Source organism: Chanos chanos, chromosome 7 (assembly GCF_902362185.1).
Source record: "Chanos chanos chromosome 7, fChaCha1.1, whole genome shotgun sequence".
Lineage (NCBI taxonomy): Eukaryota > Metazoa > Chordata > Actinopteri > Gonorynchiformes > Chanidae > Chanos > Chanos chanos.
The window spans coordinates 10,250,291-10,266,607 of NC_044501.1; the positions used below are offsets into that span (position 1 = coordinate 10,250,291).

The window sequence follows — 16,317 nt, forward strand, 5'->3', positions numbered from 1 at the left end:
CCCCCCCCCCCCCCCCCCCCCCCCCCCCCCCCCCCCCCCGCCCTTAAACGCTGTTTGAAAAACATGCCATATCTGAATTTGTGGCCTTTGCTGGTCATGTCCGCCTGCCCTAAACTCAGACATGTCTGTGTGAGTTTAGCCGATGACTTATCTCTGAGATAAACTCTAAAGAGAGCCATATGTGTTGGCCTCTTCTCGTTAAAAAAAAAAAAAAAGAAAAAAGAAAAAAAAAAAAGCCCATATTTTACAAAGGGCCAACCTCCAGATTTCTGTGTCAACTAACTATTCATCAGCACCTCATGCGTTTGCTAAGGTCGGCTGATAAAAAAAAAAAAAAAAAAGCTTCCAAAACTTCTTCCAAACTAACCAAAACTAGGGGGAAAAAACAAGAATTGGGAGATTAAGAAGTCTATAGTCTCACTTTGATCGGCATGGTAACCAGACACTAAAAAAAAAAAAAAGCAGCTACTAAAATATGACCTATTTATTACAAAAAAGAAAACACACACACACACACACACACACACACACACATAAAATCACACTGCAAAGAATACTTGTATGACTTTAAATCATCAAAGCTTTTAAGTAGGAGTGTGGTTAGTGATTGCGTAACTGTTCGATAGTCAATTAGCCCCTTTAAGAGCACACGCGCTTGGCGGGCATGGGGCATCAAAGGCCAGTTCAAAGGGAGGTGTACAGAGAGGAGCTGAGGGTTTAACCGCCCCCGGGGGGCCGCAGACGAGGGGTCGGACGAAGATGCAAGGTGACATTTGCATAGAAAAAGGGTGGGTGGTTGTTGATGGGCTAGCCCACCTCAGGGTAGGACACACACACACACACACACACACACACACTCACTTTCAGCAAAGACAAAAACAACAGATACCAACACATACACACGCTAGCTGAGAGCTTGTCCACATCCCTTTTCAACACAATCCAGACGAACACATGGAAGACAAAAAGGTCTCAGCACCAAGTGACACTGCTTGACCATGGTCCTCTGTGATGTATATATTAACCCAGTTTGACTAGATGGCCCTCTGTGATGTATATATTAACCCAGTTTGACTAGATGGCCCTCTGTGATGTATATATTAACCCAGTTTGACTAGATGGCCCTCTGTGATGTATATATTAACCCAGTTTGACTAGATGGCCCTCTGTGATGTATATATTAACCCAGTTTGACTAGATGGTCCTCTGTGATGCATGTATAAGTCCAGTTTGACTAGATGGTCCTCTGTGATGCATGTATAAGTCCAGTTTGACTAGATGGTCCTCTGTGATGTGTGTTAACCCAGTTTGACTAGATGGTCCTCTGTGATGTGTGTTAACCCAGTTTGACTATGGTCCTCTGTGATGTATGTGTTAACCCAGCTTGACCATGGTCCTCTGTGATGTATGTGTTAACCCAGCTTGACCATGGTCCTCTGTGATGTATGTGTTAACCCAGCTTGACCATGGTCCTCTGTGATGTATGTGTTAACCCAGTTTGACCACGGTCCTCTGTGATGTATGTGTTAACCCAGCTTGACCACAGTCCTCTGTGATGTATGTATTAACCCAGTTTGACCACGGTCCTCTGTGATGTATGTATTAACCCAGCTTGACCATGGTCCTCTGTGATTTATGTGTTAACCCAGTTTGACCACGGTCCTCTGTGATGTATGTATTAACCCAGCTTGACCACGGTCCTCTGTGATGAATGGATAAGCACAGTCTGACCCAATTCTGTGCTTCTTCACGGACACAAACATCTACTGCCAAGACCTCCCCCTCAGAAACACATGCATGTTCGCTCCAGAAATACCTTCAGAGCCACATTACTCCTCAAAGTGTCAAAACCTTTGAGGAGAGCACCGCATGTCTGTCTAAACAAACCTCTTAACACATGACGGTGAAAAACTCCTGAGAAGCTAGCCAGAGGACTACGCAACCTCTCCTTGAGTCAACCAGAAAACCCCCTTCCTACACTGACACAAAAGTCCCCCCTCCCCCCTCCAAATACAATACTTCACCGGCTTTAACGACTGGGCCGCACTTCCTTTTGAACCAACCCCTCACGACCCTGGATTCATCACGGGATTCCGAACTTTCCCTCGCTAACAGCGCAGCCAAACTGCTGCCGGGAGTTTTGTCCTTTCGTTGCCCTCAGCATTTGGAACCAGAACCACGCTGCTGATGAGTCAGTCCTGTCTTTGTCAGACGTGGGAGCGCGAAGAAAAGGAAACAGCACAGATAGCCCTGCCCGTATTAAAGCCGAGCGAGAGAGAGAGTACGAACACGCAAAAGCTCTCGATGTAACGTCAAAAGCTTTGAATGTGGTCACGAAATGTTCTAGCGCGAAAAAAATTTGTTCGATTTGTCGGTTAGATTTCAAATAACATGCTGTATACTGGCACAGGCTGTTCAGTGGAATAACATGCTTAAGGAGGAGGCAAGAGGCCAGGTGGAGAGAAAGAAAAAGAAAAAAAAAAAGGGGGGGGGGGGGGAATCAAAGAAATGGTTAGCACCGCTTTCTCAATTTGTAGCACCAGAAGGAACTTGGCCTAATGAATGAGTACATAAGCAGTACTGAGAGCACAGTAACCACCGAAAAGAAAAAGGGGAGAACTTAAGAGAATGACAGAAAGACAGAGAAAAATGGGGACGGGTGAAGAGAGAGAGAGAGAGAGAGAGAGAGAGAGAGAGAGAGAGTGTGAGTGACAGACAGACAGACCTAATGGCACAGAGACAGAAAAAGAGAAATGGAGGCCTCAGCCCATTTGTTACCCCTGAAACTTGTGCGCATTGTGCGGACTGAGCATGCTCCATTCAGCGGGCAGAGCTTGGGGCTTCACGTTACTGTCACAGCAGTGATCCCCTCAGCTGCTCCACAGACAGCTGTTAAAATCAGCCAATAAAAAGAAAGCAGTGCAGCAGAGAGCAGCTCCAACGGTTAGAGCCCTCTCTCTACCGGGGGGGGGACACACCAAACAGAGCAGTTAAACGAACCACAGAAGGCAAAAAAAAAACCCACGATGACTTGGGGAAAGGAATCAATTTAGTAGCTGTTCGCGTGAGAACCTGCCTCTCTCACTGCAAAAAAGAAAAAGAAAGGGGGAAAAAAAAAGAGAGAGAGATATGTGTAATCCAACTCAAAACACTCTTGCTACAAAACATACAAAGAAGCCCTAAGAACAAGCAGAGTGTAGCTGAGGAGTAAATAAAAGAGTCCCAAGGCATTCATCAACACATGTATAGATGTGTGTGTATATATATATGTGTGTGTGTGTGTGTGTGTATAAATATATAAATATACATACATATTTATGTATATGTGTATATGTATATTATATATATATATGTGTGTGTGTGTGTGTGTGTGTGTGTATAGTGTGTGTGTGTGTGTGTGTATATAAACACACACAAACAAGCACCTGCGGAGGGCAGGAAGTGATGCAGGACAGAGCAACACTGTGGCTGCCAACTTCCACAAGAGAAAGAAGAGAGAGAGAGAGAGAGAGAGAGAAACAGATAAAGTAGGCCAAGAAAGAAAACAGTCGTAGTCTGTAGGGACAAAGAGCCCTAAAGCTCGGTCAGTAATGGAGCTCCTATTGATTGCCGTAGTGCAGCTGAAACCACTCCACCAACCCCAAACCGCTGCTGCACTGAAACACGTCCAGGCTGTTTAAAAAAAAAAAAAAAAAAAGCAGACCTCACACACACATTCGCCCGGCGTAGCGTCGAAATAGCTGTATGGAGATTTACGTCCACTTTCAGACTGGAAGCGTCCGAGGGAGTTGGCAAGAGCACGGCTGGATGGATGTCTTGCACGAAAAAGCACTTTGTTTAAGCTTTTTTTTTTTGTTTTTAATTGATGACAAAAGACTCATGTTCGTGTCTGTCCTTAATCGCGACGACGCGGCTATGTTCGAACGAAGCTAGATGTTTGGGGCGGGAGGGGCAAAGCGCGTGGGGGGGGGGGGGGGGGGGGCGTAGGAGCTGAGAGCACCTCTTCTAAACCTCCAGACCCGCGCGATTCGTGCCGACCTCCGCATTCCTTGCTTGGTGAACCAAACGCATCGGGGCTGAGGGAACCGTCCAGACCCTTTGAACTGGGAGAATCTGCTGTATCAACACACAGAACTTGGGACGCAGGCAGGGCCTCGTTCTCTCTCCTCCTCCTCTGGCCTTAGGCGCCTGAGGGAAACCAGCACCAAGCCTTGAGTCCACACAGGGATTACTGACCTGTCGGACAACATCACCGTCAGTCTCGTCAGGGGTTTTTTTTTCTTTTCTTTTTTTTTTTTGTTTAGTTTGGTTTTGTTTCTCGTTTTTCTTCAGCATTCTTGAAGGCTGCCAGCATTCGAAAAGAACGGGTAACGTTTGTTTGTAAATCAGAAAGACCACGGCGTTAAATTGTGTTAAATTGTTCACGGCGGCCTTACGTCATAGGGTCGAACAAAAGAAACATTTCGAGCCTGTGTATAACTGGACATGTCAACGTTCTCTGAATACATATGGTGGAACCGTGTCCAAGCCACCAACCATCTCGTGACGTGTTCGAAAGATCACACGGAGCAACAAAACACGGGCTGTGTAAACAACCAGCCCCTGCACCAACAGGTTTTTTTTAAAAAAAAAAAACAACAAAAAAACAAACTGACACAGTCTTAAAGTATTGTCTGCTAACAGACACCAATCTTCTCTCAGAAATGGTAATTGAAACATGCCTATGGTTTTTTCTTGGCCGTGTTCCTGCTTGAACCTCCATGGAAAGGTTTAATGAAGAAGCCATGGAATGGAACTGTTTGCTTAGTAGCTAAGCTTATGCTGCACAATGGGGGTAGCTTCCCCATGGAAACCGCTCTGACAGACAGTATAGCACACACATCTGTCTTTCTTTCTCGCTCTCTCTCTCTCTCTCTCTGTCTCTCTCACTCACACTTAATCTGCTCTATGTCTTAGCAGCATCAATAGAAAACACAATAAAGGGTTCGAACAAAACAGCGATAAACAGCGACCCACGGGGAAAAGGAGAGGCAAAAGACCGCTTTTTGGTCATTTTTTCTGCAGGAAAATCACCCTGAAACATCCCACCAAGAAGTCTTAAACATCTTCCGGGCGTTGGCGAAAACAAAACAAAAAAAAAAAACAAAACAAAAAAAAACGTCTCACAACAGACCAAAACACATTAGCCTCAACCTGCACCTGAACTCGACAGCTCAGAAGATTAAAAAAAAACGGTCTGTGACGTCCAGAGCTCTTTTTGCTCGTATGAAAAGTGAGTCTTGTCATGCCGCAAAACTGCAGACATTTACAAATGTGGCACTGATCAAACCAGAGTCTCAAACCTCTAATGCACAGGACTTTAAATAGGGGATAAAAGCCACACCACAAATGACTACTAACACTAGGACCCATTGCCAGTCTGTCATTTCCACTGGGGGGGGATAACATCCGTCGCTGTAAAACGCTGATAGAGCTTCTTTTTTAGTCAGCAACAGAATTATCTGGGATTTTCTCTCTCTCTCTCTGTCTCTCTACTTTTTTTTTCTTCGGCAAGGAGAGTTCAACTGCAGCAAACTTCAAAACGGACATTTTTGTAGTGTGTTCAAAAGGCCTTGAGTTTATGATAAGTACAGACTGCATGATGAAGGGGTACCACATTCAGAGGAAACTGCAATAAAATAAAAAATTTCGACTCCTGCGTCGGAAACGCGACGACACGGTTAATTCAGCCCGCGTTTCTTTTTTCGGTGTCACCGAAAAGAAACGAGAGACGCCCGACAGGGAAACAGTTACCTGAGGGGAATACTGCCGCAGTTTTTTTTTTTTTGTTTTTTTTTTTTTTTGAACAACGGCGTGGGAACTGAAGTCTTGTTGAGAAATTTTGGGTTCTTTTTCACCATAGCTAGGGGGGCTGATAATGAGGCAGTACAGGGTAACCCTTCTCTCACAAACAAAGAAGAGTTCTGTTCAGGCAATCTCTCGGACAGTCTGGGGCTTTTTAGTCTTGTGACACCTATTAGAGAGAGGTGGGAGAGAGAGAGAGAGAGAGAGAGAGAGAGAGAGACAGGGTGTGGGGGAGTGTGAACAAAAGCCATGGACTCCTAATAAAGGGGAGGGGGAGTGGAGGGGGATTTGTCTCTATCTACCATCACCCAAAAGCACTCTTAACACGCTAACCGTGTGAATGTGTTTGGCAGAGAACTGGGGAGTTGTGTGTCGAACGGTACCTCGGTCGGCGTGACAACGCAGTCAGCAGTCGAGAAGGTGACACATTCAACACCCGGTGATTTGACCCAAGAGGGTTTGTGTAAAGGGAGCTCGCCTCTCCTGCTCTGTCCTGACGTAGAAACCGCCACAACTGTAGTTTGCTTTACTAACTTCTACACAAATATTCCTCCTGTCTGTAACCCTTCCTTGAGGAACAAAGAAAACTAAAATCCAAGTGGTAAATATTCCACGTCTTTCTCAACAGCACCAGCCCACCCCCCCTCGTCCCCTCCCCAACACACACACACACTCACACACACACACTCACACACACACTCACACACTCACACTCACACACTCACACTCACACACTCACACTCACACACTCACACTCACACACTCACACACACACACTCACACTCTCACACTCACACACTCACACACCACACTCACACACCACACTCACACACCACACTCACACACCACACTCTCACACACACACACACACACACACACACACACACACACACACTCACACACAGGCTCTTAATTCACTTAACCTTGCTCTGTAGCTTATTCTTCCCCTGCTGCTGCTGCTGGAAGCTCTTGCTGACTGTGTAAAACCAGTCAGGCCACAGAGGATAAGGCTGTCTCTTAATGGGCCGAACCAGGACAGACCGTGTGGTCTTGACTGGGGAGGGAGGGCAGGAGCGTGAGAGAAGAACGTCTCTATCGAGAGAAATGAATGAAGTTCAGATTTGTGCAACTGAGCAGTAGTTTTATTTTGTTTTGGGGTTTTTTTTTTTTGCACTTCTGTGGATAGAACGCATTATGGGTGGGACTACAGGAGAAAAACAGAAGAGGGGCTATTTAGGCCGTTTTACTGGGAGGCCCAAGAGCACACAGCAATGCCTCGGGTGTCCAAAAAAAAAAAAAAACCCTCCAAAATTGAGCAAAAAACACATCTGCCCATGGCCCACCACTCTAACCCACAATTCTCTTTCCACTGAGCCGAGCTAAAAATAGCTCTTCACCCACAGTTACACATTCATTTCACTCTGGTCTTACAAGATCTCTGTGCTGGCTTAAATTCTAAAGGCTTTCGACCGTGTTCCGTTCTGCCTGCGCTGATGTAACGGAGCGCAAATATTTACGACGCTGTTTTCATCGCAACAGTGGACTAACCGTTTAGCCTATGTGACAGACATTCGTCTTATAGGACCAGACGCTATAGAGACTGCGGCTGGTTCGACAACCTAGTGTTAAGACACTGCCACAACCCAGATTAGACCCGACACTCAACACACCCAGACACGGGCAGACCGCATTGGTCAGAAGCACTAAACAGTAATGCGGGGGGGTGAGTTGACAAGAAAAGCGCTTCTGCGCTTATTCTTAGACAACAAAACCAAACTTTGGGTGTTGCACGTCTACGGCAGACGAGACAGAGAGTCTTTACGTCAAGGTCGACGGCCGCAGATAAACGGACACGTCTTCGACGTCCTGGGGGAACGAAGGCGACGTGAGCGGAAACAGTCCCTTACTGCTTTCAGAAACGGATCCAGCGGCGTAATTATTACCCATCTACAGAGCGCCTGAGAGACACATTCCAGCACTCTGCTCATTAACTGCCAGGGTGCATTTATTTGGCCCCTTCTAGATTATACACCATGACTCAACCCACTCTCCCCCCCCTCTCTCTCTCTCTCTCTCTCTCTCTCACTCTTTAAATTGCACCCTCCCCTCCCCTCCCAACCCAACGACGACTTCCTTTCGCCAAATTACAGTGTCCTCTTTCTTACACGCTCGACGTCGCTGAGCGACCTCGTCTGACATGCTGGAGGTCCATATGGTAGCGGCTGGCATTAGACAGCATTAAACGGCTTGCGTTAAGAGGATGCCCCTCCTCTGCCAGCAGACAAAAACCCTTCTCAGGCAAAACACCCACAGAGCCAAAGAGCGAGCAACGAAAAGAAGAAAGGAAAGAAAAAAAAAAAAAAAAAAAAAAGCGCGTTAGCAGACAGGGCAAGCCCACAGAACGGCTTTCAGGTGCGCTTGCAGTCTCTTGCATCATCTTCTCTGGAATGGCCCTTGTCATTGAGGTCACACGTTTTGGTCTAAATGCATCTACGTTAGTAATTCAACCGTATGTACCCTCACGCAAATCTGCACATAAATATTTCAAATCACTTCCCATTTAAAACAAGGATTTTTTTTTTTTTTTTGTAAACATAATGAAACACACAGCGGCGGGAGCAAAACTCTGTTTAATCTACCCCCTTTTTTGAAGTTAAATCCGCGTCTTGATTCGATCGTGAATGGTTTTTGTGAGTAAATGTGCAAAAAAAAATTCACGGATAGCAAAAAAAAAGGAAAAAACCAACACAGTCATCCATCTGCCGTGCCTTAGAACACAATTATGTCTACTATCCAGTACTAACACAAATTTTCACCTGAACTTCATCAAGCTGATAAAAAAATCAAGAGCCTCTGAGTCAAAATCAACCGATTCTGTCTTCACTGTAAGCATGTGTGGAGCAGCTCTCTTCGCTAAAGCGCCCGTCCGCATTGAACGAACGGGGCCACCAACGTGTCTCTATCAACGAGGCCAGAGGGAGACTGGCAGCGCTCTGATTGGTTGCCAAGGGACCAGAAGACGGGGCCCCCGGCCGCACGGGACGGGACAGGAAAAAATTTTTTTAAAAAAACAAAACAAACAAAAAAAAGAGGTTCATGCCCTTACCACGACGGCTGACGTGAGTTTTGGAAATTCACAATCGAGCCCTTTTCTTTTGGGCCTACTCAAGCCACGTGACTCGCCCAGTCTGCAGAGCGCTGGCCAAATATAGCAGGCGCCCGACTTGCTTCATTAGTTGCCATGAGACCAAACAATGCAACAGTGGCCAAGGGGCACGTCTTTAAGGAGAGAATTGGGGGTGCTAAATGTAGCACTGAGCCAATACCCCCCCATGCGGAGACATAAAGTGGCCATCTAGGGAAAAAAAACAAGGCTGTTTTGCTGGCTTGGGGGGGGGGGGGGGGCAAGGGGGCTGGGAGGTGGAAGGAATTAGGTGAGGTGCAGAGTTTGTGGTAACAGGTCTACTGCCAGGCCTGTCGGCCTGCCCCCACCACGGGCACTGCAGGGAACTGTGTTTGAAATTTGGGCTTGGGGGGGGGGGGGGGGGGGGGTTGATAATGCCAACAGAGGGGGAAAAAAGGAAAGAAATGAAAAGTTGTAGTGAATAGAAAAGGGTTAAACCTCACACGAAGCATTCAGTTCCATTTACGACACTTACGTCTGAGGTGATTCATATCATCTTATCAAATCTTCCTTGGCGGAAACTCCGGGTCAATGAGGGCTTAGGGATGATGAGGCAAGAAGCCTTGGACAGGGATCAAGTGAAGAGAGAAACAGTAGGCTGTGTGTTTTAAGAGCTGCCGTTCCCTGGCATTGAAATTTGGCAATGTTACAAACAACAACAACAGAAAAAAATGCCCCATGACAGTTTCCCCTTTGCAGAGATCCCTGTACACGGACAGAACTGGGCCGAGTTATTACGGGCAGGTCTGTGACCCCTAAGCCTCTTCATTCTGTACAACTGCAACCCACCTACCCCCCCCTCCCCCTGAGCATGGCAGATACAGGCCCACATAGCTGGAATTCTGCTCCAGAGAGAGGGGGAGTGAAATAGAATGGTGGCGAGAGAGAGAGAGAGAGAGAGAGAGAGAGAGAGAGAGAGAGAGAGAGAGAGAGAGAGAGAGAGAGAGGAAGGGAGGGAGAGAAAGATAGAGAGAAATGAAGGAGAAAGTAGCGCAGACAAAAGGAAGAGATGACAGCAAGAACGCAAGAAAGGGGGTAATGAGGGAGTGAAAGAGAGATTTAATAAGGGTATTATCTCCATTCGTCTCCAAAGACAGATCTAAATTTGCATATTAAGATAGCACATGGCAGGACTGTGCGACTGGAACACTCCGGAGAGAATGAGCATTCTAATCCTCTCAGTTAACTGCATAAGGTCATTTTTACCACAGTATACATCGCTCACTTGAAGATTTTATTTATTTTTTTTTAATCATAACACAAGCGTCTTTCTCTCACTCTTTTTTTTTTCTGGCGGTGAGAGGACTGTTGAAATCACTCGAGGCTTTCGAACGATTCCTAGATGCCAACTGGTTTGTTGCCAGAGCGATAGAAAAAAAAAAAAAAACAACCCACCACAGCTTTACCAGTTCCTCATGGGGATTGCCAATCTAACACAGAGCAATAAAAACATTGCTCAGAAAGAACCTACAGTACTGTTAGCAGGAACATCAGCCCGGTTCTCTGGACTAAACAGGTCCGTCTTTTTTTTTTTTTCCATTACAGCAGACTTCCCGTACGGGCACGTAAACAACGCAGACTGCATGAGACACGCAAAGCATCGTAAATAAAAACAACCCAACGGGCGTCTAGCATGTGTGTGTTTACAACGCTGCTCTTTTCGTTTTCTTTCAACTGTTTGTCATTGTTGTTGGAGGTTTTTTTTTTTTTTTGGCCCCAGGCGTTGTCTATGTACATGTGATTTGTGGTTTGGTATTTAAGAGGCTGTCGGCAGCACAGGGCCCGATTAGATATGACCTCCCGGGTTTTCACAGAAAGCGCCGTCACGCGCTGCCTGAGAAAAGGTCATCCATTCTAACAGGTATGTCGTCCAGATCAGGCTCTCCATCAGAACCAGACAATGGGAGCACGACCGAGAAAGTGAAAAAGACCAAGACGGACAGTCGTGGCGTAATGTGCCACCCAGTCAAATGTGGCACACACACGCACGCGCACGCGCACACACACACACGCGCACAGACACACCCCTATACACAAACATACATGAGGGGAGGGGATGACAAGACGGTTTCACCGAAATCGTGGGGAAAAAAAGAAAAAGGCCTATCTTGAATATCTTGGGCTTTCTGTGTTTTGTTTATCATCTACAAAGTTATGACTTTATCCACACACAACTGTCGAATGCGTTTCAATGTCTTATATGGTACAATGGGGAACAATTTCAAATCAGTGATTTCCTGGTTAAATAAGGACCGACTGCACAGTAACTAGTGCATACCGCATGACACATCAGTGTAAGTTCCTCTCTCTGTTATCGACTGCCCTTTGTTATCTGAACTTCAAAAAAAACAAAAAAAAAAAAGCTATGTTTGGAAAATAAGATGGAGATAACAGCACTTTGTCACCTCAGTTCCCCCCTGAAATAGCACCGTACCAGACAAAACCCAAATTATATCTCAGGCTTATCAAATTAATGTGTCGTTATGGTTGACTGAGAGTTACTGCTGTGACAAATGGCAAATGCCAATCACTTAACTGAAATGTAAAGTGTTTCGGTTTTATTTATTGATTCATATGTTTCTGTGTGTGGTGCTGTGTGGTAGTTGTGGTGGTGGGGTTCTTATATAACTTCGACGCTGGAATCTTCTGAAATGGAACTACTGATATCTTACTGCCGCGCAGATCACGTGATCAGCATGAAAATACTATAATTAGTCTCCAAGGAGACCAGACCAGTGCCCATCAACAGCGAGGAGACGATTTCACGTCTCGGGACACCTGCTTGAAACGCGCTGTGCCAAATCATTCCTGACACAAATTACACAACCAGCTAAAGAACACCACGCCAGGCAAGCAGCTAGTCCGCCGCACGGCACGGAACGAGAACTGGTCGCGCCATTCTCTCTCCGTCATGCATAATCAGATTGGCATCAGCTCAAACAATGAAACAGTTTTGACGTCCAGATTAAAAGCGCGCACACACGTGCGATAGGTACCAGCGCTTTTGCTTTTTTTCCCCCCTTGTCTTCTAAAATCCCAGAGTAACTGCAGTTGGAAATAAAAACAAAAACAAATACTGATCCCGGATCAGGGCTGTTTAAAAAGCCCCCTCCAGCTTGTCCTCTTTTTTTTTTTTTCTCCCCCCCTGACAGAGAGACCATGAGGGCTACATGCCCAGCAGAAAGCTAAACAAAAACACTTTTGTAACGAAGCGGTTGGGGCTTTCTCTGTGACCCTACAGCTGTTCCACCACTTGCAGAGCCGTTCATTAGACACTGCACGCTCATTTGTCAGCCTGATAAATGTGCCAACAAATGAACCAATCAGAGAGCTCGGCTCAAACGCAGCGCTCCTGGATCCAACTCGCTCTTACCATGATGGAAGAGGGAGACTTCCCTGTTGATTGAGACAAACAGTTCGCTTGGCAAGACGTTCGCTATGACAAACAACAGGACGGTATATTTCATTTTTTTTAAAAGAGCAAGCAAGCAAAATGGAAGCAAATGTTACATAGACAAGACCCCCCCCCCCGCCCCCATCTGGGTGCAGTTGCACAAGAACATCCTACAGATTAGCCCCTTCTCCTGTTCTTCCCGTACCAAATCTCTTAGAGCGAACGCGTAAGCAACTGACTGCGCTTCAGGGTAAAGCACATCAGAACAGCTGATGGCAGTGACTAATCAATCAGTCACCTTACATCTGGTAATTACGCATACTCTGCAACAGCAACACAAGGAAGACCTCGCATACCCAGACAGAAGAGTTGAGTTACTTTAACAACCACACAGAGAAACTCACAGGTGGCTTAAAAAAACCATCAAGAAGGAAGTCATCTGCCTAACAGTGTGATGCGTCTCACCCTCATCTCGCCGAACTATAAATAGACACGTATAGATTGTTTGCCTTTGATGTAATCAGTCAACGCAGCGGTTTGCAAAGTAAAACCTTTGTTGTTATTTGGAGAAATCGAGAGAGAGAGAGAGAGGGGAGATAATTCTCTCTTCCCAAGCTCAAGGAGCCATCTGTTCACGCAGGGGAGGATGGCATGCGTGCAAGTTTTCCGTTAACACAGTCATGTGACCTATTAAAAAATGATTGTTATTCATATATATTGACACTAAGAGAACGGGTTCGCCCAGAGTAGCCTCACAGGGCAAGATTCAAGTCGTTTTAGTGAATTTGTTCCGTCATAATCCAAAATACTCAAGAGTCCCGTTAAGCACCAAGCTCCTATACTTGTTTGCTGCATGTCTTAAAAGCTTTTTAAAAGTCCTCTGGATACTGTATGTTAGCGACCAAAGAGAACAAACTGAGGCTAAATGTTTGTATACTGTAATGTCAACTTATTCACTATTTGAATGAGACCCTCTGTTCTGTAAAGATCCATGAATGTTTCTGGCCAGAGCATGTTGACTGATATTTTTAACGTAAACAAAGAATAAGATGACTCTAAATATAGTGCCAGAGATACTGGCCAACCAATCAAATTGTTTCCTTTACATTAGACACGTTGCCATTTCTAAATAATTACTGTATACAAAAAAAGCCAGACAGACAAAGACAAAAACAACAGCTGTCGAACTCAATACTCAGTGGTACTGAGCTGAGACCAAGTGTCAGAGAACAAGTAAGAGTTGGACCACTCTCAGAACATCCCTTAACTCTTTACCAAGCAACAGTAGCTTCAAAACAGGATGTGATGTCAGCTGCATCGTATCCACTAAGGAGAAAGGATGCACGTCCATAAGTAATATATATGCACTTATTTTTCATTAAAAGTTAATCTCTCTCAAGCTTCGTGTTTTCAGTTTTAACGGTAACATACTGTCATGTGCGTGACTGAGACAAGTAACGACCACGGCTATGCAGAGCAACAGAAAATCCAAAAACTGAATGTGCGACAAAACGTGACTGTCAGCAATTCGGCTCGCGGACAGAGAATAAGTTGAATCGCAATATCCAGTTTAATGTATCGATATTTTAGGTGCCAAATCTACACCCCGTGAACTGAGACAGACTTCGGCGGAATCAACCACCTCGTCAGTTTCTCAACAAGCGAAGAGAGAAGACAACAGACTGGTTTTATCTGTTTCCACAACACAAGGCAACTAAAACAAAACCATTTTCACGCTGTTTAAAAAAAACAATCGCCCCAATCCCTTTTCAACGCGTAATTTATTTAGAAACACAAGTAAAAGTCTCAGACATACCTTGTAGACTTGTCCATATGTGCCATTTCCGACTACTTCCACTAATTCAAAAATCCCAGCTGGATCCTAGAATGAATCAAAAGGGGGAAAAAAAACATTTAGGAACAACAAGCGAATGCACAAAGAGATGGTTTTGTCAACTGGATTCACGATTAGCGCAGCTGTTGCACTCTGGGCTTCATCTTCCACACATGCCAGTGCATTGCAAACAAAGGAAAGATCAGAACTCTCTCTCAATGGCAACCTTAGACTTCTGTCTGCACAATATATGCCAAACGCATCTCTTTGTGCTTGCAGAACAGCGAAGAAAGCCAGGCAAGACAGTTGTCTTTAAACGCTTGTTACCAAAACAGAATCTATCAACAATCACTTCAAATCAGTATAAGACACAGTCATTATCCAGTACTCACCCGCAATGAAGATAGGTCTATGTCTACTAGACTTTTAGCTGGAGAATCGTTCGCCATCTTTTTAAATAATAGACAAAAGCGGCTTAATCAGTCCTTTATTCACAACGCTATGGTATCTTCACGGCCGTCTCTCCTCATCTGTAGTCTTTATTTGTAGTAAAAAGTGCTACCGTAAAATTGTGGTAAGGCTGGACTTCTGGTGTCGATACAGCAAGCAGCTACTCCATGTTGAGCTGGCAGATCCACCGTGGGTTTCAGTCTGCTGCGTTCTGTGCACTGCGAGGAAAGCCTCACAAACACAGGAAGCCGGTCGGCTGAATCACAGAGAAAGGGCAGGGCCTCTGACGAGTGAGTGTGACGAGACACACACACACACAGTGGGCTGAAGGGGCAAACTTGCCCTGTTACCAGTCTCGGGTGAAAGGCTTTCAGAAGTAACAGTTTTAGTTGTAATGTTTTTTAACATCCAAGATGATCTATCATTCTTGTGCCACGGTGCCAGACACGGGCGCACGCTAGTCCCCAGTAGGTGAAACAGTAGTTTGAAAGGTTGGGTGTGGCAATCGATCTGGCCCGTTAATACCGTTGGCCAATAAAGCACTACGTCATGCAAACCAGCACAACTAACTGTTCAACGTTAACAATACTGTACTGCGGCGCAGTGCCTACTTTTACTCTCAGAAAGAAAACGTTAAACCAAGATGTTAGACGAATATCAAAGTTGTTCGAGGCCAAAAACACTGTGAAACCAAGTCCACCTCATGAAAAAAAAAATCAAAAATCATCAGAACTGAATTCAGTGATAAGCTCTGCCGTTTCAGACAGTCTGGGTGGGACCAAACACACGCCAATGCTTGTTACACGCTCCTCCTTTTCAGTGAGGGACTCCCTTGAGTAGCCTTACCCCCCCTCCCCCCTCTCCCCCCGCAACCTTTACATCCTCTTGGTCACTTCCTGCCATAGTCAATAATGTTGTGTGCTGATCTGCTCTGAGCCTTTAATTGGCAACTCACCAACAAGCACACTCAGCATCTTCTCTGCTGTCTTAGCACAGTAACCATGCCAAGGCTTCTTGTGTCCCACAAAGGGCACCTTAATTTACTGAAAGCAAATGTCTTTTCTCTGGAGAAAAAAAGAGAAAGAATTGGCATAATATCTCAATATTAAAACTGCCCTAAAAAGCTGTCTCAAATGCAAATGATGACTCTCTCTCTCACCGTTTATTTCAGGTTGACTTTGATTGTTAAGTGTTGCATCACGTGGCTGACATGTCAGGACTAGTCTATCGCTTGTGTAAATCACTCCAAAGAGTTACTGTCTTAGTTTTCTCATCCTCTGATAATGATATTGAGGAGTCTCACCAAGTTATGAGGGAAGAAATTGTGTGAACTACACTTCATTAATGTAACTTGAAGATTTTCAATGCTTTAAATATTCTTACAGATTAAACAATAAGATCATTTGCATCCTTCAAGTCTTGGAAACCAACAAATTTTTACAAAAAAGAAAGAAAGAAAGAAAAAAAGAGAGAAAGAAAGACAGACAGACAGAACGAAAGAAAGAAAGAAAGAAAGAAAGAAATTAAACATTTTGCTCCTCTCCCTCAAGAGTCCCATTCCTTGAAATAAATAAATAAATAAATGAATATAAAAAACCTCTAGATGAGTGG

The 16,317-nt window shown here is 45.1% G+C and overlaps 1 protein-coding gene across 1 annotated transcript in view; it reads right to left on the bottom strand.

The window, feature by feature from the left end:
- Nucleotides 1–14,705, bottom strand: part of LOC115816556 (mitogen-activated protein kinase kinase kinase kinase 4-like) — a 47,709-nt gene extending 33,004 nt beyond the window's left edge. Inside the window, exons 1-2 of the mRNA XM_030779524.1 lie at nt 14,649–14,705; nt 14,239–14,304 (exon numbers count right to left, since the gene is read on the bottom strand). Of these exons, the coding sequence (XP_030635384.1) occupies nt 14,239–14,304; nt 14,649–14,705 (123 nt within the window). The remainder of the gene's footprint in view (nt 1–14,238; nt 14,305–14,648) is intronic.
- Between the last annotated feature and the right edge of the window lie 1,612 nt (nt 14,706–16,317).